Source organism: Xiphophorus maculatus, chromosome 13 (assembly GCF_002775205.1).
Source record: "Xiphophorus maculatus strain JP 163 A chromosome 13, X_maculatus-5.0-male, whole genome shotgun sequence".
NCBI classification, from domain to species: Eukaryota; Metazoa; Chordata; class Actinopteri; order Cyprinodontiformes; family Poeciliidae; genus Xiphophorus; species Xiphophorus maculatus.
Genome location: NC_036455.1, coordinates 24706544 through 24728338, shown reverse-complemented (window position 1 = coordinate 24728338; position 21795 = coordinate 24706544). Strand labels below are relative to the sequence as shown.

The window sequence follows — 21795 nt, the reverse complement described above, 5'->3', positions numbered from 1 at the left end:
CTGCATACAAGATAACAAATTTCCTCATGCAACTGTCAATGAAATCCAATTTTGACACTTCGGATGAAGTATGGAGAGCCTTTCGCTCTGTGAAATGTAAGCTAGCACAGACAAATAGTTGTGAATGTTTTTGAGGGATGTCATGTGGACCAGCTCTGAGTTCAATATGTGTCTCTAACTTTTAATGGGTGATTAAATATAGTTTTTCTTATTTTTAAAAACAATTTTATTGTTTATTTGCCAGTAATATTTAATATGTGGAAATAGAAGAATACAAGACTTTTTATTTTCTTAAATGCAATATCAAAGTATGTAATGTTTTTTTAAGCTTTGGTTGGCTCTAGTTGCCTTTATTAGAAAGTAGTTTGACAGGAAGGGTAATGAGAGAGGGGGAAGACATGCGACAAATGTCGCCAGGCCCGGAATCAAACCTGCGACCACTGCCACGACCAAGGCCTCCATATGTGGGCTGTGCTTTGCCCCTGTGCCACCACAGCACCCAAGGTATTTAATTTAGGAGGATTATTTTATTTTTGAAATTAAAAGTAGTTAACAGATTTATGTGCAGGTTGTTTTTTTACGTTGTTATTGACAAACGTCAAAACTGTTTCACTACGGAAGCAAAGAGTGGACATTTTCTGTAACAGTTTGTGGATAATTAAAGGAATCATTTCAAACCACCGAAGCTTAAACTAGTACTGTGTATGGTCCTGCTAACACTGAAAAACTAGATTAATTGATGATGTAGATGAGGACTTCACCCAGTCTGCTGCCAAGTCTGTTTAAAGTGGTTCCATGTGTTTAATTGGACCCATCTGTTAGGGTGCCTCCACTTTGGAAAGTTTAACCCAAATGTGTTTTTTCCTGTCATTGTTTTTGTAACAGCCAGTTCTGCAACAACAAAAAAATGATGTCGGGTGATGCATATTGTAATTTAAAGAGTAATGGGGAATTTATTAGAAGCCAGATTGTGTTTATTTTTATTACCTGCACAGTTGTCTCTTGATAAGAGAATGAGTAGGACTTGGGGGGGCAAAGTGATTCAGCAGACTGAAAGCCTCCAAGTGAATGTGTGTTCTCCCGAAAAAACACATTTTCTTTCACAAGGCTTAAATGTATCAACACAAAAATAATGTTAATGCAATAATTAGTTCTTACGTTAAATAGTTCATGTTTTTCCTTTAAGTTAAAAAAAAGATTAAATAATCCAGTCCCAGTTTTATCAGTCGCCAGTTCATTCCAGTAATTTGCCACAAACAACAACAAAAAAGAGAAAGCGAATCAAAGATTATTGGATATGGAAATAGGTTTTAATAGGGAATTGAAATTTGAGATTGTAGTTGCTCAGTTAAATAATAATGAAGGGAAATGGAAGGCATTTCGGGGTTTTTAAATACCGGACTCATTGGGAGAATTTGAGGAATAAGTATTAGGATCCAAGAGATGGCAGTAGTGCAACAATAATGAATGCAAGCTCCCGTTAAAATCCAAAGACGAGGAAGAAAAACTCCATTCCGGGTTTTCCAACCAATCCACAAAGAGAAGCCCAAACAACCAAGTACACCTCGGATCGTAAACTTCAACTCCAACCTGCGGCAGAAAACACTCAGAGAAAAATCATGTGATTGGACTCACGGAACAGGTGCTGGCGGTAAGGCACTGCACTGCTGTCCACCTCGATTTACAGACAAGCCTCTCTAGTAGAGAGACTACTTCCTGCGGTGCCTTGAGTTTCCAGCCGAGGTTGTCTGTAATGTGAACCCCCAGGATCTCCACTGCTCTGTCGTTAATGAGGAGAGGTGTGTAGTTCTGTCGAGACCTTCTGAAGTCGACAATGATCTCTTTTGCCTTGTCGTTGATCAGGAGCAGGTTGTTTATTCTGCACCAGTCCACAAGATGTTGTTCACTTCATTGTTGTCCTGAATCAGTCCCACAATTGTTGTGTGGTCTGCATATTTCATGATGTGGCTGGTGTTGCACCTGGGACCACAATCGTAGGTCATCAGGGTAAACAGCAGGTGGCTCAGGACACAGCCCTGTAGGGAAAACAGTGTTCAAAGAAATGACATTGGAGGTTTTATTACCCACACGGACAGACTGAGTTCTGTCAGTGAGGAGGTCCAGCAGCCAGTTACGCAGTGGAGTGTTGAAGACCAGTTTGCATACCATGTCCTGGGGGATGATCGTATTAAATGCTGAGCTGAAGTCCAAAAACATCATCCGTACGTGGGTGTTTATTTCCTCTAGATGTACCAGGCTCAGATGAAGAGCAGTGGAGATGGCAACATCAGTCGAGTGGTTAGGTTTGTATGCAAACTGGAATGGGTCAAATGATGGAGGCGGTATAGAGTGTATGTCCTTATCCTTATTTATCCTTAACCACATTCTCAATGCACTTCATGATGATAGATGTTAATGCAACTGGTCACAAGTCATTCAGACACGTGATGGTTGGTTTCTTGTGGAATAATAGCTGACTTAAAACATGAGGGGACAATGGTCTGGTACAGTGACGTGTTGACGTGAACACATGGGCATGCTGATCTGCACATTCTTTGATCAGCCTTGCTGGAATGTTGTCAGGACCTGCAGCTTTTCGTATATTGATTTTCCCCAGGGCTTTTCGCACAGCAAATGTTTTGAGCCTGAGGGCCTGTTCATCAGGGAGAGGGGTAGCTTTCCTTGCAGGGGTTTCATTTAGGGCTTCAAATCTTCCAAAGAAGCTGTTGAGCTCATTAAGGAAGCTAATGTCATCTTGGCAGGATGAAGATGTGGTTTTATAATCAGTCACAGACTGGATGCCCTGCCACAGTTGTCTGGTGTTTCTGGCATCATGAAAGAATCATGGATCTTTTGACTGTAGGCATGTTTTGCTGCCTTGATGGTACATTTTAGATTGGACCTTGCTGAGGTAAGTCCGGCCATGTCGCCAGATTTGAAAGCAGCATTACACTTCCTCAGTCTAGAATACACCTCCTTAATCATTCAAGGTTTCTGGTTGGCCTGTGTGACTATTGACTTTGTTGCTGTAACCTTCTCCGTACACCACTGGATGTAGTTTGACACAGATGCTGCATACTCCTCCACATCCATGTTTTGCTTGTGCGTAGCAGCCTCTCTGAACATGCCCCAGTCTGTGCAGCCAAAACAGTCCTGCAGTGCAGACATGGCTCCCTCAGACCACACTCTCACCTTGTGGTTTGAGAGTGACCACAAGGTGACTCTGAGAGAAGCCTCTCTAGTAGAGAGAGGCTCTATCAGACCACACTCTCACCTTCTTCACCACAGACTTTTTTTTTTTTACCCCTCCAGGGGGTCTTTTTGTGGGCTCTAGTGTCCCTTTTACGAAAGTAGGCTGAGAGGAATGGGGAAGGAGAGGAGGGAAGACATGCGGCAAATGTCGCCGGGTCCGGGAGTCGAACCCGCGACGGCCGCGTCGAGGACTCAAGGCCTCCAAATACGGGTCGCGCTAACCACTACGCCACCACGGCACGCCCCCCACCACAGACTTTTGTCTGGTGAGCAGAGGTTGGTATGCTGGGATGAGCATAACCAAAAGATGATCTGAAGAGCCGAAATGGGGCTGGGGGGGATTGCTCTGAAGGCCTTCTTGATATTGGTGTGTAGACCAAATCCAGTGTGTTTTCTCCTCTGGTCAGAAAATCCACATGTTGATTGAAATTAGGAATAAAAGTCTTGATGTTAGCCTGGTTAAAGTCTGCAGCAACAATAAAAACCACCCTCCGGGTTTATGGATTGTCTGTCACTGAAGGCCTGGTGAAGAGTACTCAGTGTTTGCTTGGTGTTGGCACTGGGCAGGATGTAGATAGCATAAATGATAATGGTGGTGAATTCCCAGGGTAGGTAGAAAGGTCTGCATCTCACAATCATGAACTCCATGTCCACATAGCAATGACTGTAGACTGGTGGTGTACGCTACAACAGCGTACACCAGTGCTGTTGTTAACGCCACTAACAACAGCATTGGTGTTGTTATACCAGCTGTTAATACAAACACCACCTCCTCTGGAGGAGCATGGCTCCTGTCGGCTCTAAATGTTGCTAGCCCCTCCAGGCTGATGGCATTATGAGCGACAGATGAGTTTAGCCATGTCTCGCTGAAAATGAGAATGCAGCAGGTTCTGGTTTCCTCTTAGCTGGTTAGATCCAGCTTCAGGTAGTTTCAGGTAGTCCAATTTGCTTTGAAGGGATCGTACATTAGCAAGCAAGATGGAGGGAAGCGGCAAACGGAAAGGGCTAGCTTTTAGCTTAGCTGTAAGTCCACCGCAACACCCTGGCTTTTGTTTTCTGTCACGTCTTCTCTGGTGTCTCCCTGGGCCTTGGAAGATTCCTCTGCTGTGAAGTTAGCTTGATTCAACTGACCTAACTCACGTAGCAGTCCAAGGCCTTGTAACCTCTTCACCTTTGATATTTTGACATTTTTTCTGTCATGAACTCTTTTTAATGAAAGTTGTGTTTTTATTTTTTTTCACCCTCGTACACTTTTAAGGTATATTTGTAGGTGTATGGAATGTGTTTGGTGCCAAGAAGAATGTATTCTTATACCAGGTAAGACATAAAATCATAAACTGGACTGAGAAGAGTGTTATATTTTTAGCTTCATTTATTTTATAAATGTACAATAATGCCAGTAAATTTGTAGCATTTTTTCCTCATTATGTGCTAATGTATGTTCCGTCATACGCTCTCCACAGACTGAAACTCTTTCCCATTGACAAGAATCCCACTGCCAGATGGAGTTTTCATTTAAAGCTGTTGACGTTCCTGCTCTTTGTGACTGTCATCGGGGTGTTTTTAAAGTCTGGTAACATCGAATGGCTCTGGTTTCAAGATCAAAGTCAGCCTGATGGTCAACATGATGGTCAACATGATGGCCAGCATTATTTCCAGCATGATGGTCAGGATGATCATGCTGATAAAAGTCAGCGAGATCTGGATTATTCTGAGGATACTGCGTGGTGTCTTCATCCTCAGAAAGGTTCTGTCGCGCCATTTTTGTCTGCCAAGACCAAACTGTCAGAGGACGCTTTCAAATGGTGGAAGGCAAGTCTTTACATGAAAGGGGGCCTCATGTGTTTGCCATTGATTTAAATAATCAAGAGATACGTTTTCACTTTGCGTTTCTACGTTACAGCATGTACAGAAGGAACAAGGCAACCTCAGTTATTTTGAAGAAACGGTGAATAAGCTTTTTGAGATATTCCCACCCATTCCCGATCTTGGAAAGCCGAAGTTTAACTTGTGCTCGACTTGTGCAGTGGTGGGGAATTCTCTTAATCTGAAAGGTTCAAATTACGGACCTCTTATAGATTCCAAAGACATAATTATGAGGTAAACGTACAGTACATTAGGTCATTTTTAATTTACAACTTGATAAAAATCTGTAATTATCTTTAATGAATACACCCCTCTTTTCTAATCAGAATGAACTTTGCCCCAACCAAAGGCTATGAAGAAGATGTGGGCACCAAGACAACGCATCATGTCATGTATCCGGAGAGTGCAGTTGACTTGGACAACAGTACTCATCTTGTACTGCTTCCATTTAAGATACTGGATCTAGAGTGGCTCATCAGGGCCTTTACAACAGGATTTCATGGACGGTAAGTTGTATGTTTCTATTTTGCTCAAACACTTTTGGACAGGAAGTTGACCAATATTATCATCCTGCCAATAAGTTAGACAAATATGTACCTATTTTTGTTTGTTTTACAACTTTTGTTTCTTTTTTTTAAGTAGTTAAGTCCTGACAGCACATACTTTGGCAAATTTTAAACGACAAATCTTTTGGGGACTACAGATAAATCTGGATTGTGACGATCCAGTTTGGTCTTAAATTTCTCATCAGTATATTAGCTGATTAGTAATAAATTTACCAAATACTGTAGCCCATCTCAGCTTAATAATGGAATACATTTTATGCTGCTTGTTACAGATCCTATGCACCAATAAAATCCAGAATTCAGGCCAACAAAGATTTGGTAGGTATTTTAGTGAATCAATTCAACTCCTATTTGCATGCAATGTCATTAGTTCCATTAGTTCAAAACCTTCTTCTTTGTACCAGGTGATTGTGATCAGTCCAGCTTTTATGAAGGACGTCCATCAAATTTTGTTAAAAGAGAAGGGAAGTTATCCTTCCACTGGTTTTCTGACTGTGGTTCTTGCACTTCACATTTGTGATGAGGTAAAGATTTCTTCTTTTTACACTTTGTGTAATAATCTGTTATTTTGAATAGCATGATACTATGCGATGGGCTTCCAGAGAAGTACCGCAAATTGAAAGTGGCTGTGTTATGTTTATAAAGTCCATCTCTTTGCTTAAGATGAGGCAGATTAGAGCATAGAGAATAACTTGCACTCTAAGCAAAGATAAAAAAAAACACACATTGAAAAGTTATTGTTTCTAAAATATTTACTGAGGGGTTTTTTTGGTTTGTTTGTTTTTTTTCAGATTAGTGTTTTTGGATATGGGGCAGACCGCAACGGACAATGGAGCCATTACTTTGAAACACTGAAAGACAAAAGCTTCAAAACAGGAAAACATCCTGGACAACAGGAGTATAAAATACTACAAAAGCTGAATTTTGAAAAACTGGTGAAACTTTACCCTGGGGCGTGAATTCTTCTCCTGAAACAGACCTGATGTAAGGGAGTTGTAGAAAGAAAGGCTGAGTGAATCAGTGTTACTGTGTCCGTTAAACCTCAAATGTAAGTTAAGAAATGTGACGGCTTAGAAGAAAGAGTCACAAAATGATCACCAGATACCAGTGTTTAAAAAAAGAAGCCTTTAGCCTGTCACTCCGTTATCCATGTCCAGATACGTTTCTTTAAATTTCTGATGACATTAGTGCCACCTGCAGGCTTTGGTTAGTTAGTCCCAGAGACGATGTAAAAGCAGATCTTTCAAAACAGAAGAAAAAAGAGGGGGAGGGGGTGAAAATATTGAGTGGTGGAGCTCGTGTTTGAAACTAAAGGTGCTCCTACATTGTTTCTTATATTCACACTTATGTTGATGTACATACGTACATCCCTCCTACTTCTGGCTCAGTATTCTCACATTTATCTATTTGCAAATTTGTCTGTGGGATGTGACTGCACCATTCACTTAGCACAGGTGCACTTCTGGGCCGTGTGCTTAGCCCCCTCTTCTACTTGCGCTACACCTACTATTTAGTCCATCAAACTGTGATCAAGTTCACAGATGACACCACTGTAATCAGAGGAGACATTGAGTCTGCATATCAGCAGGATGTTTATATAATAATGCCTGGCTCATTTTGGCTGCATATTCCCACAGTAAATCTGTTTATTTGGATGGCTTGTATTTTTTCGTTTGAAAATGTGTCTGCACACAGTAGTGGCTTCAGGAAATTCAAAATGCATGTGACTAATGCCAGTCTGGGCAGGAGGTGGCAGTAGCAATCTGCAGTAGAGCTGTATTATAAAGCATAAAGTCAGCGTCGGTGTCGGGCATTGATACATTTTTCAGTTTCTTCAGATAATTTTAAATATTCAACCATATACCCAGAGCCATCTCTAGCCATTTTGCTGGGCAGGGACAGACTTATTACTAGGTAAAGCAACAAAATAATAAACAAAGCACACACACATAAGTTCAGAGGAATTAAAATAATATAGTTTTTCGAGTTTGTGGCAACATCCACCCATCTAGAAACTCCTTGTCAAAGCCCATTTTCATGTCTACCAGCAGGCATTGTGTTGCTTTCTGTGCTGCCCCTGTAGTTGTCCAAATTAATAGTGCTCTTATTCTGTTGGGGGTTTAAAAATACCATTACATTTTGAAACTCAACCAGGATAGAGCAGTCATTGTCATCTTTCCCAAGCTCTACAGACAAAAGTAGAACATGCAAAAGATTTCCCCATCGTACATCCAACTCAGAATTTTATCCTCAGACAATTAAAATACATCTGCACATCTGCATTACCTTTGTTTCTACATTCACATCAAGAAAATCTTAAGTCAGCATACAGGGGATGGTAAATGACAAAACAATATTCATCTTCCACTGCATTGCTACTTTTGTCAGTATTTTTGCCTTTACTGTGGATCCCTCATTGGGAAACACACAAACCAGTTTATTGTGGCTCCGAAACGTTTGCTGGGTTTTACTTCATGATAATGTTGGGAACTCTTTGTTTGCTTTTTCCACTTAAAAGTCCCAATTGTTGAAAAACATGATCTCATTCAGCAGATCTGCGACTAATATTTTCCTCCAATACAAAGACGTATTCACTGTTTCAACTCTGACAGTAATCCTATGAGAATTCAAGGTCGATACACATTCCTTGTGCATCGACCTTGTAGTACAGGAGTTCAGAGGAATCAACGATTAAAATAATATAGCCATTAATTCCTCACTATCAACTCTGATAGTGAAGCTATCAGAGTTGAAACATTTGCTTGTGTGAGTGTGGGATGTTGTGTTGATTTGGTCAACAAGTCAGCAGGACTGAGCAACATCCTTGTTTGCTTTTTCTGTAGACTCCGATCCTCTGACGCCTCACTGTCACCTTGTGAACTGTGACTTGTTACATTTTGTTACATCAGCAGAACTTTAGATCATGCATCATGACAGCCACCTAACTGTTACACACACTTGAGTTACACATAAATTTCTACATTTGATCTCAGAACTATGCAGAATTATTATTATTTTTTTCGTTCTACTTTTGTGACTGTACCAAAGAATAATCATGGAAAGATCAGAATGGAAATAGCAAATCACAAGGTGATCAGTGTAAAGCCGAAATGTTGAAGAGCAAAGTTAAATAAAAATAATGTTTAAGAATAATGACTGGGTTCATTATTGGTTTTCATCCATATATTTAAGTGTCGTGAGCCGTGATGCAAGACATCATTTCCATCCCTTTGGCATGATCCAAGATATTGGCGTATATTGGAGGAAAAACCTTAAGCAGATTGTGGCAGATTTGTTCCCTCTTTCAATCGTAACAGAAATATGTGTGTTATCCAAGTGATCATAACACTTTGTCATAAGAGGCAACACTGAAAAATAATAATACGTTTACACAAAGTGACACTATGTTCTCCAAAAGATTTTCTCATGATCAGCAGACAGTTGATCTTGTTTTGTCTGAAAAAGCTTTAATAGTTAAGTCGGTTTAATGAGACGACATTGGTTCACGACTGGTTGTTTGTCTTTTTTATTAATCCTGTTTTAATTTGTTGTGTTTAAATAATCCACTGCTTACATTTAGCTTAGCTAAATTATTATTATTAATATTTAGTTTGGAACTATGACGGTTATCAATGTACGAATAACATTCTTGCTGGGTTATTGATTTACTTTTATGTGCCGACCATCTTAACTTGGGTTCATGCGTCATACGAAAGCTTCCACAAAGATCAACTTCATCGTAAAGGTCCACGTCTCTGACTGCTCTCTCAAACATTCTCAGCACTCTTAAACTAGAAATGCTGGAGTTAGTCCATTTTGACATAGGCTGGAGATAGTCCAAATGACCTGAAGGATTGCTTTTGTTCTGTAAATAAGGCCATTACCTTCTGGCCTGACGGTCAACGACCACATTTACAATTGAAGAATGGATGCTAATTTGAACCATCAGTCGTTGGTTCTTTTGGCACTGTTTCAGTAAGTCTGGGGAGAAATCGAAAACCTAGTACTCCTATGTTTTTTAAAAAGCACTAAAAATGCATTCATGATTTTCCTCAGGAGTTTAATCTGACATTGGCAGCCTGGCAAAGGGAAAAAAAAACAAAAAACCTTCAGTTGGGCAAAAATGATTTTTGAATTGAAAAATTACACACTCTTAAAGCCAATCTAGTACAGATTGTATACTTTACAAGCAGCAAGCTTCTGTGTCTGCTTCCTGTTTTATTCCATAGACGTTATGGATGTTTATCTGCGTTTCTCTCTTTCAACACAACCATTGCTGCCATTAACTCTATGTATTCAGTTCTCCTGGCCCAGTGCTTCTGTTTTTATGTGCTCAGGAGAGTTTTACATGCAGCTTCCCAGCATGCCGCATTCTACAATTTTTATGGTGGATTAATCAAAAATAGGATCAGTTGAATACAGCTATGGTCTACGGGCGAGAGGTGGGGTACATCCTGGACAGGTCACCAGCCCATTGCAGATATTATTGTAATTTTGCTACAATCCTGTACAGCATGAGCACTTGCACACATTAATATTTGTATTGGATGCAAATGGGGGACTTGTAAAGTTTACAAAACGGTTCCTCAGCAATTATTTTTTCTTTATTAGCTAAGTGGCTAATCCGGGATGTGACATCATCATGACTGCACATTATGTGCGCTTTTCCTTTGAAAGCACCACTCTTTCATCTGTACTGTAAATGCCACACCTCACCAGGTGATTCATATTTTTACATTATTTCTGGGCTTCGGTGTCTTAAACAAATCTTGAATTTACGCTTACACAATAAGCATGCCACTTTAAAATATTGAGTCAGTGCTGCTGACAGATTACTGTCAGTAGTACTGTGTTTGTGTTGCATAAGAACACAAATAGTTTTTATGCACAGGTGATGACATTGTCTGTTTGGTTAATGTAAATCACACCATTTCAGGGAATTCCTTTATTTCATTTTTTCCCTCTGGCACTAGTGCGGTGTATTGCTCCTTTGTAAAATGTAATTTGTCATTTAATGTAGTTTTACTGGAACTAGGAAAGTAATAGTAAAACAGCTAATAGGTGTTATTTAAAAAAATGTTGCTTGGACATTGCCAACATGATTGGCTCTTACTGGACACAGAGATTTAGGGTCCCACAGGTTGCAGTCTGCAACAAATTATGTCATTACTTCCACGTACCTAATTTGATGTGATTACCAGTCGACATAGTCTTGTGTTTTAATAACTTTATGTCCTAATATGCTATTCAAAAATAGTTCATCCTGCAAATTAACCTGTTCGTATCATATTTAATTCTTAAGTCGTAATTGTTTTGAAGCAATCTAATTGATGGGCGTAGGGCTTGGCTTTGTGCTACACTGCCCCCTATGGGTTTCGAATGTTTAAAGCAACACTAAGGGGCAGATTTGCACAGGTTTTGTAGATGAAACCTTTTCTGAAAATGGTTCCATGTGTATGATATATTTGAACGATATGTGTGGCTACGTGTGTACATTGTTTGATTCCAACAAACTTAGTGTTTATAGGATGTTTTTGTTTGAGTCCTCGTTAATCACATTTTCTCATCGTAAGCCTTAATTTTCCACAACCAAATAACAAGAAACGCTCTTATTTGGGACAGGGGGCACCACAAATGGCTAGCGACGGCCCTGCATATAGCCAACAGAATTTGTCTGCAATATTAATATGCAACATTTCCCCCTCTAATTGAGTGCTATATACATAATTGACCTTTGTAGAGCAGCTTTGACCAGGGAATTCAGATGAGAAAGCAAACAGTCCCATTCAGTATGCCATAATTAATTAATTTTTAGCATTTAATAATGTTCCGTTTTATCTTTTAAAGACTAATATACTGTATTTTTACATAAAATATAAGTTCAAAGAAAGAAGCCTTTGCTACGACAGTGTTCACCTTCCCTTCTGTTCTCTCTCTCTCATTTTTTCCTCTTGGGTATCTACATGAGCAAACCACACCTCTTTCTCTCTCTCTCTGTCTCTCACCACTTCGGGGATTAGACAGACTCCCTTCGCTGAAATAATAGAACAGCCTAAACAAAGTCTTCGCATGAAGCCTGTTTTGTGGAAGTCAAATTCCCGCCAACCAATGGAAACATTTTGAAGATTCATAGAAAATTCTGACAGCTATGACAAATGTACGCACTCGGGTAAGACATGGACAAAAATTACACAAAATACCTGCATTTACATATAAAAAAAAATATGATTAGTAACTCTGCTGCTCCTAATAATTACTATCTTCTATCCTGCTGCTAGAAGGCGTTAAAGTGTTGAGATCAAATTAAAAACAATGACATGTTAAACACCAACTGGAGGCTTTTTATTTTATGTGGACTTACTTCCTGTTTTATGACGCTCTTCCCATGCTGGAATTACTTCCCATCACAACAATCACCAGTCCAGGACATTTAAAGTGAAGCTGCTGGTTTTGCTGCTGGCTCTAACCGCCGCCGTGTTTCTAAAGTCTGACCTCACCGACTGGCTCTGGCTGCAGGATCAAAACTCGTGTGCTTGCGGGAAGCGTTTGTCTAAAGACAACCTGCGGGCTCTTCATCGCCTGAACCATTCCGTGGAACCGTTCCTGACCGTAAACACCAACCTCTCTGAGGAGGCTTTCAGATGGTGGAAGGTTAGGGAAAATAATGCAAGCCTCTTTTCCTCTCATGTCATTTGAAAACCAGCCTAATAGGATGCTGTTTGTTCTGTTCGACAGCACATGCAGCACGAACAAAGGGACTTCAGTTATTATAAATCAACAGTGCACAAGCTGTTTGAGCTTTTGCCACCCGTTGCCGATCATGGAGAGCCCAGTTCTGACAGCTGCAGGACTTGTGCTGTTGTGGGAAATTCGGCCAATTTGAAAGGATCACGTTACGGGTCGCTGATAGACTACCAAGATGTTGTTATGTGGTAAGATCTTCAGTAAAAGGAATGATCCTGCATTTAGTCTCTCACGCGAGTGAAGTATTTATAAAAACTGTCCCTCCATCCCATTTAGAATGAACGCGGCTCCCACCAAAAACTACGAGAGCGACTTGGGGACCAAAACGACTCATCGCGTCATGTATCCGGAGAGCACCGTAGATTTGGATAACTCCACTCTTCTTGTGCTGTTTCCCTTCAAGATAAACGACCTCCAGTGGGTCATCAAGGCCATTACAACAGGATTTTATGGAAGGTGACTTGTATACATTTGTGGAAATCTTATGCTGCACTACAAAGAGTTGCTCATTGTAACGTAATCAAAACACACCTTATACTTGTTGTTTCATTTCTATTATCTCCAGCAAAGACTGTAAAACAAAAATAATAATTACATTTACAACATATGGCTTCACAGGACGTTTCCAGAGGTATTATACAAAAATAAAATTAGTGACTAAGATTTTTATTTGATTAAATATGAACGTAAATAATTCTTAAATTTTAGTCCCTCCCCTCTCGCATCTGAATTGGTTCAGTCTTTTTATGCACAACCTGTGATAGACGGTCAATCTGACCAGGGTGGACCCTTCCTCTCGCCCAATATGGTGTAGATGGTCTCCAGCTCCTGTGGTTCTGCATGCATAAGAGGGTCTAGACAATGAAAAGATGGATCATTTTTTGTTATGTTTCCAGTCTATGTTGACCTTCATCTCCAGAAGCCCTGAACAGACCTACCCAGGGAGGCTTCAGAATTTGATCCCCCTGTAGTTGGAACATACTCTGCGTTCCCTCTTTTTGAATAGTGGGCCTACTGGTATGCAAATCCGGCGGAACTACCCCCGATGTTCACTCAATATTAGATAAGATAAGATAAATCTTTATTGTCATTGTCACAAGAACAACGAAATTCAAAAGTGCCATCAGTCGGTGCACATGCCCAAAAACAAAAAATAACTGTCTCACAATTCACACACAACGCAAGAATCAACAAACTGGCAAAAAATAAATAAATAAATAAATAAGAACAGCCACATTCTCACATATATCATTTATGATGATTAATGGTTGTTTTTGATTGCATTTAGTTTTGTTATTGCTATTGGGTAGAAACTGTCTCTGAGACGGTTGGTTCTGGTTCTGGTTGCTTTGTATCTTCTGCCTGAAGGCAGCAGTGTGAACAGAGAAGGTCCGGGGTGAGAAGTGTCCTTTGTGATGTGTTGTGCTTTTCTTAGACAGCGGTCGCTGTGCAGGTCCTCCAGTGAGGGGAGAGGGCAGCCAATGATTTTTGGGCTGTATTCACAACCATACAGCTGTATTGGAGTCGTGAAAGCCAGAAAACCCCCCACAACATCCAGAACCTTCAGGAACTTTGGGCAAATCTCATCCACCCTCAGCAGGCCTTACCACCAAGGAGTTTTTTAACCACCATGGTAACCTCAGAACCAGAGATCGGACAGTGCGACCCGCAGTCCCCAGTCTCTACTTCCTCAGTGGGAAACATGCTGGAGACAGATGTACTATGTTCAGTTTTTAATAGGATGTTCTGCTATAAAGACCTGCTGTGCAATCAACAGAGGGAATGATATTTGTTTTACAGTATAACTTAGGTAGTGTTCCACACTATAGTGTACATGTCACTACATGAGATGTCCCTCTGTGAATCTGCATGGTGACTGCACAATAGGTTGTATGGCAACCAAAAATCAGAACACACACTTTCTTTCCAATCTGTCACAACTTTATTTTCCCTCTTTCCATAGCTGAAATAATCAAATCGACTCTCTAATTGGAGTAGGCTATTACATATTTTCCTTGACTAACATATAGTGAACATGCAACTTTTACTAAACTCTCCTTTTGATAATGAATACACAGGGGAGGAGGGAGCCAGGCAAGCCAATACCACAGTATATTTTCATTAGTTATTTGCCTTGTACTATACACCTGCAGGCCCTCATTTTGGAAAATGTGTTGTATAATACAAATATGTCTAACTCTCTACTCCTACTTGATCATTTTCAATATCACAGTTTTGTTAAAATGCTTTGAAATTCTACAAAAAGTATTGCTCCAAGCTGAAGTTATGACAGCCTTGTTTTTTATTGGTCAATCCATCTATCATTTATAGCCTCTGAGTGTAAATCATTTCCATGTTACTTGACTGAATCAATTTATGCTAATTTAAGTACCTATAATCTGATGTGACAAGCATAATGTTGCTGTGTTTAGCAGGCCTGTCTAAACATTAACTATAGATGAAACAATAAAAATGTTCTTGATTTTTCATGCACACCTGAGGGCAAGTCAGAGAAAGTGGTTAACAGTGATATTTTTTGGATGGTGGGTGGAAGCCGGACAGGAAGAGCTTAAAAACTCCATGCAGAAAGATCTTTGGCTGTGCAGCTCTTATGAGTAGTCCATTGGATATTATTTGAAGTTTAAATCAATCAATCAATTAAATTTTATTTGTATAGCACATTTCAGCAGCAAGGCATTTCAAAGTGCTTTACATCATATCAAACACAGAAACACAAAGCAACATAGAATCAATAATCAAACCATGACATTAAGTCAAGTTCCATCATTAAATGTGCAATTGATTATGTTTCAAATACAATCCTAAACAGGTGGGTTTTTAGTCTAGATTTAAAGGAAGTCAAAGGATATATGTGTGTATATGTGTTTAAGACTCTTATTGTGAAGGTTTGAAGTATGCTGTGTTTTAAGTTCTTCTGTTGTGTGTTGACACTGCAGAGAGACAGAAGCTTCTCATCCATCTGCTTTAGGTACAAAGACTCATTGTTCTACAGAACTGGTAACCAAGAGAACATGACAGGCTTTTTTGTTAACAAGACAAATGGGCATTGACTTGAAATATCAATCCAGCCTTAGGTTAACTTATTTAACGTTAGCCACAAAGCCACTTACGAGGGAAGTGGAGGCAGAGACAAACGTATGTTTCCTACTACTTCTAGCGAGGATCAAAACACCGTTTTTGTCAGTTTTATGTTGTAAACAGGAAAGTTTACGACACTATGCTGTTGGTTTTTTAGATATTCTCAATATGCTTTCACATAATTGTATGGAAAACTGTTTTAATGATAATTTTATTGGAAATTAAATCAAGTTAAATCTGTCAATTAACCATGAAATAGTTAGTTTGGTTAAAGTAGCACTATTGACACTCTGACTTGTTGCGTATTTTACCTCGTCAATGGTTTTTCTATTACAATGTTTTCATTAGGTGAGCAATGCTTGTTTTGAATTTGTTTGAGTTGGAAATGTTGGAGATGTGATTGATAAACCCTTTACGGAGCCGTACCCTTCTTTGGACTCAGGTTTTAATTCAACGTAATAATCCCTCCAGTGAGTCCTGCAATACTATTTTTTGTTGGTTATAATTTTTTGCTTTACTAACTTCACCATTCAGTCTGCTGAACACATACAGCTGAAACATTAATATGTTCTCACTTTGCCCAGTACCGACTCTAAATCAATGAGTTCCACTTCTCGTTTGCATCTTTTATGTTTTATTTAATGTTTACTAGTCTTTTTACCACTTTAAAGAGATAAATCAGTTGTAAATTCTTGTCATTTGATTTAACAGATCATATGTACCAATAAAATTCAAAATAAAAGCCAACAAAGACTTGGTGAGTGGTGTCTAATGCAATACACTATTCTTTTTGTTTTATTGTGATCATAATTAATTTTGAATCCTACGAACTCGTTAAAGGTGATGGTGGTCAATACAGGCTTTATGAGGTACGTTCATGAAATTTGGCTGAAAAAAAAGGGAGATTATCCATCCACCGGCTTTATGGCTTTGATCCTTGCACTTCAAATTTGTGATGAGGTGAGTACACTCGGCTCATTTCCTTAACAATGATTAGGAAGTTCCTTCTGTTATCTACTGTGGACTATCATTGGCAAGAAATGTGGCATCAATCACAGTAGGAGAATATTCATTAGATTTGCACTCATTTATACAAAGCCTACCGTCTAGAGAATTTATTTGTTCCATTCCGAATTCTTCGCCATCTTGGGGAAGATCAGAGAGCTGCTAAACGCAACTGACAAACTGAGTAAAACTGCAGGATGCTGGCAGAAAGAAAACAATCAGTAAATGAGTTCTTGTCCCAGACAGCTAAAGATCTATGAAACACCATTGCACTTAGCAATCGCTATTAAGGTACCAAGTTCAAGAACGTTCTCGTAGCTTCAAATTGGTCTCTGTATGGACTTACGTTATCACAGTTTTTCTGTCTTTCATGGTAAATATCTGTCACATTGCCCACTATACTTGGGCTCTACAACTGGTACACATTGTACAGGCCATTCCAACATTGCTTGTTAACATGTGAATAGCTTGGAAAATATGTGTGTGATCCAGTGAAACAAAAGTTAAGCTCTTTGGCAACAACTTGACCTATCATGCACAATGATTAGGGCCCGTTTTCCCACTAAACATACTGGACAACTTCAATGGAGTGAGGAGTAAAGTGCGAGGTAGAATACTGTTAAATTGTGGTTATCACTTTTCCTTTGCCAGAACACAACATATGGGTCATGTGACCAAAACATGCTCCCAAATAAGCAAATTAAAAGCTAAAAGAAGAACGGCAATAAAATTATGGCGAGACTTAACCAATTTTTAGACCTTAACTTGTTGCAGAGCCAATGTCCTACAGGACGCTCAGAGGTGAAATAAAATGTTTGTTTGTTGTGAAACAAAATGGACAGAGGTTTTATAATGTTATTGTAGATGCATATTTTCTTGGCACGTGGGTTAAAGTGGAGATGAGAAGTAGAGTTGTTGCAGGCAGCTTCTTTGTTGAACTAACAAGCTTTCTTAATGTGTCCCTAGGTCAGCGTGTTTGGTTATGGAGCAGATGATGACGGAAACTGGAGCCATTACTTTGAAACACTAAAAAGCAAAAACTTTAAAACTGGACCACACCCTGGAAAACACGAGTATGCAATCATAGATGAGTTGGCTCAAAACAAAACAATCAGGCTTTACGAGTGGTGATATCGTGATTGAAACAAGTCACTCTTAAAAAAATTAGATCACATATGTCAATGAGAACTACCTGTATAGATAGTTGCAATAGAAAAAAATCTAAAAACTTCTTCCAGAATCGAAACTCCTCAGATGGTAAATGGCCTGTACTTTTAAACACTTCACACTACATTCAGTCACTCGCGCACTGATGGTGGTAAGCTATTATATTGTAGCCATAGCTGCGATGGGACAGTCTGACAGAAGTGAGGCTGCCATGCACTGGGCGGATCTGACCACCACCAGCAGGTAAAGCGGGTGAAGTTTATTCCCTAAGGACACAATGACTGTGAAAGACGGAGCGGGGTTCAAACCGGCAACCCACCATTTACAGAATAAACTCCTATCTTGTCCGGCAAGGAAAATGAAAAGTACATTTTGGCATTGTGTTTCCTACTGGTTGGAGGCCCTCATCCCTCTTTTGCACATCCCACAAAAATGTCATTGTTACCATGGTTTTCCATGCAAATTGAAATGCAAATCTGTTTTCCAAACTGTCATACAGACAAGACCCGATTTCTTAGGAATAGTGACAGGGACATTGATTCAGGAGCTAATTTGGCAAACAAATCTTGTTGATGCTCAAACTGAATGCAGCTTGCTAGTCAACAGCTGTTTAAAACTTTTAGCAAGGTGCAATTTTGCCACTGAGAAGTGAGTTTCAGGCACATTCTGTGTTGTCTACATTTGATGTCCTTCGGATGTGATGCACCTCAATCAGCTTTGTTTCAGCAAAGATGCATCTTGCCAGTGCTGGTTGTTGATATTTTTGTTGAATTAATGTTCAGAGTAATTATTAGGGATGCACCGATATGAAAATTTGGGCCGATATCGATATCCGATATATTTAACAGTATTTACTGATACTATATAAATATTTACACTTTTGACTGTGTAAATATTTACTTATTGGACTGATACTGATATAATTATAATGTTGATACCGATATATTACACATCCCTAGTAATTATTGCTATCAGTATTTATTTCCAGAGATTTTAAATACATTTCTCTATTAACTGTTTACTTGTGAAAGTCTATCTGAAGTTTAACTGTTCTTTCTGAAAACATAGAAAAGACAAACTATAGATAGGTTAAGATCAAAGTAAGCTACGCTACACATAGTCCCGTAGCCATAACAACTGACTGACAACAACTCCACTAGCGGACCAGAATTGAACTTCAAAAATCGTGCAAACATTTCCCACACAAAGAAAAGAACATCCAGTCCATTACAGAATCATGTTTCAGGCTTGATGTTTACTTTTGCAATTCTTATTGTTATTCATCTGAACACATTAAAGGTTGGTGAGCTAATTTAAACACTTGCTCTCCTGATGACCAGTAAGAGTTGGTGTTTATGTCGCCTTACTTCTTATTAACTCACCCGAGACGCACCAAATTCTGTAGCACATCTACATGTTAAGGATGTCAAAGTCAAGCTAGCTAACTGATCTAGCTCCCTCACTATCATTTTTTTTAATCAAAACTTCTCGCCAAGTTGTGAAATATGTTGCCTCAGACCTTATCCCTTTATCTGATCATTAATTCCAGAATAAACTAACAATGAATGCAGTGATGCAGAGACATCACTTTCCATTTCATCATGCTCCATGAAAAACAAAGTTTGTAGTTGCTATAAAATTTGCATTTTCTTTTTTTCTTGCTGGTTGTTCCTAAATCACTAAATAGCATATGTGTTTGTAAAGGCTCAAAGGAATGTTTTTTGCATGCTTGGCGCACCCAAAGTGTGTATGTGACCTCTGTTAAAACACAAAGCCACTGATCCTTCTTCATGTTGCATGCATTCCGTAAATGCATGTGGGGGTTGATTACAGCTGAAGAGCCGGAGCGACAAGATGGGATTTATTTTAACCGGGTGGGGAGGCAGCATAGCACAACGTTCAAGCTTTATCATGTTAGCAGGGGTAAAGATATTCCTATTACCAGCCACTCTGTTTTTTTTTCTTTATTTAGCCTGTGGTTTATTGTTAATTCTTTTAATGTTAAATTATCAAAAATTGAAAAAAAAAAATTCCAAGGAAAAAACTAAAATCTCACTCAATCAACAATCCTTAAAGCAGGCAAGATTTCATTTTTTTTCTCTAAATTTTGTTTCATTTTTGAGTAGCAGTCACAGGTTATGCAAAGTTATTCTCAATTTGGTGACCCCTTCATGTCCACCTCTATCTTAAAAAAAATAAAATAAAAAAAAAAACATCACAAGGAGTGCTAAAGGTATATTAATGTGTCTTGTCTCGCTTTTATGACTAGTGCACCACAACCATTTTTTTCTTATCATTGCCACAGTACAAAAGTTCATAACCAAATTCATTCAATTTAATTCTACAACTTTGTCAACTTCATTAAGTAAGTTTGTTTTTTATCTGTAAAAGAAATACAAGTATTCTGAGCAAGTAACTGTTATTTTGACATCTAGTCAATCAGAAAGTGACGAGTCATGAAGACATTATGTAGGAGTCATTGATTCCTCAGGTGGGTTAATAAGTCTGTTAAATATTAGTACAAAAGGCTGCCGCACATCTTTTATTCAGTGACGGCCACTAGATAGCAGCCTTTCTTGTGTCAATAAAAATCCCAGCCTCAAGTTAATGAATGTCTATTTAGAGGAACTAAACTTGGAGTTTTTCCACTGAGAAATCGTTACTATAGGGATGTCGCTTTAGAAGCTGACCTGATTCTTTCACAGAACAGCTAGATTTATACTGAGAAGAAACTACACAGAGACAACTGTGTATATATACTAATAAAATCTGAAGGCAATCGGTGCAATAAATTTTGCTCAGGATTCTAAAAGTAAAAGCGGGGCTGAATTCACACCACAGCTTTCTGATCCCAATAAAACAGAATAAATTGTAAGCGATTGTTAATACAGTGATCCATGTGAGCACAACAATGTATGTTTTCCTGGTGTTTGCTGAATGTTTTTTATTTTAAACTTTGTAGTAGGTGGATGGTGTCTGTAAAATCCCCTGTCCTGGAGCAGAACTCAATACATTATAATAGTTTCAAACAATTAAAAGAATGCTAAGATAATATATTATGACAATTAAGTATAAGTATTCAAATAAATAATTATAAAAGTATCATTAAAAATAATTTTTATATATTTTCCAATTCAATTTAAATTTGTCCCAAGTTTTTGTCAACACCGTCAGACATAAAAAGAATGTAAAAAAAAAAAAAGAAATCAGGCATTATTGGGGTGCATCAGAACTTCTGAGGACCCCATGACCTCTTCCTTTCTCTTCCTTTGCTAAGAGGGTTAAGCAGCTCTAGTTAGCTTATGCTATTCTTTAGTTTTTTCTTCTGTTTTATTCCTAGGTTGTTCGTCACAACCATGATGTGTCAACACCATAACTGACAATTTACAAAATTTTGATGAGATGTTGTGAAATAAATACTTAATTTTAGTAAACTGTAAAGATTTCATGGACCTGATGAGCTACAATATGGCCTCCTTCAGAATAACATCATATAAATTGAGGTAGTTTGGCATTTCGTCAACTCCGTCAGAGTTTTTAACTGACGGTCTGACTCTTTCAGTGATCGTGTTGACAAATCAGCTACCCTAACCTTTCAGATGGTAGGTGAAAGGTTAGGGGAAAGAGGAGGATCGAACAGGAGAGCAGAGATGACCAATGCCTTAAACTTTTCAAAGAAAAGGTTGTGCAGGACACCGATGTAGGAGGATCGTTGCGCAACCCTGAGACATTCACAGACATCAGGACATAATGTCTCTAAGACAAAGATGGATATGAGATCATCTATCCAAGCAGACAGCCAATGAAACAAGCACAGCATCAGTGCCAGGCAATGCAAATGCACCAAAGGTGGATAAACCCTATAAAAGGTGGGAGCAAAAGAGGAACCTTTGGCTGTGAAAGGCATACAATTAACCTCCTTAAATACATATTTGTGTTAATTTTTTGGAATACATATCATACTTGCTGTCAGAAACGAACCATTTTTTGTCGGCTTTTTGTAAAAAAAAAACAACTTTTTTTACTTTTGTAAAAACAAAAGTAATTTGTTTTTTATTGAAATTCTACCAAAGATGACTGTAATTCTTTCAACATA

At 38.8% G+C, this 21795-nt stretch overlaps 1 protein-coding gene and 1 pseudogene across 2 annotated transcripts; both read left to right on the top strand.

Moving 5' to 3' along the window:
- Positions 1-1288: 1288 nt before the first annotated feature.
- LOC102217866 (CMP-N-acetylneuraminate-beta-galactosamide-alpha-2,3-sialyltransferase 1-like) lies at positions 1289-8837 on the top strand. 2 transcript variants are annotated; one of them, XM_023344983.1, is made up of 8 exons: positions 1289-1651; positions 4511-4569; positions 4716-5064; positions 5156-5352; positions 5445-5624; positions 5957-6002; positions 6089-6208; positions 6476-8837. In XM_023344983.1, the coding sequence occupies exons 2-8, from the start codon at positions 4532-4534 to the stop codon at positions 6641-6643; spliced, it is 1098 nt and encodes a 365-aa protein (XP_023200751.1). In that variant the 5' UTR covers positions 1289-1651; positions 4511-4531; the 3' UTR covers positions 6644-8837. The 2 variants fall into 2 exon arrangements, with proteins under 2 accessions (XP_023200751.1, XP_023200752.1); XM_023344984.1 differs by having other exon boundaries at positions 1289-1799.
- Positions 8838-11444: 2607 nt separating this feature from the next.
- Positions 11445-17813, top strand: LOC102218117 (annotated as a pseudogene).
- Positions 17814-21795: the final 3982 nt, after the last annotated feature.

What these genes read in the sequence shown, in the direction of transcription:
- LOC102217866 (XM_023344983.1), top strand. Translation starts at nt 4,532, where the DNA reads ATGTGTTTGGTGCCAAGAAGAATGTATTCTTATACCAG. An exon ending in ACGCTTTCAAATGGTGGAAG is followed by an intron (nt 5,065 to 5,155) that starts GCAAGTCTTTAC and finishes TCTACGTTACAG; the next exon opens with CATGTACAGAAGGAACAAGG. An exon ending in CACTTCACATTTGTGATGAG is followed by an intron (nt 6,209 to 6,475) that starts GTAAAGATTTCT and finishes GTTTTTTTTCAG; the next exon opens with ATTAGTGTTTTTGGATATGG.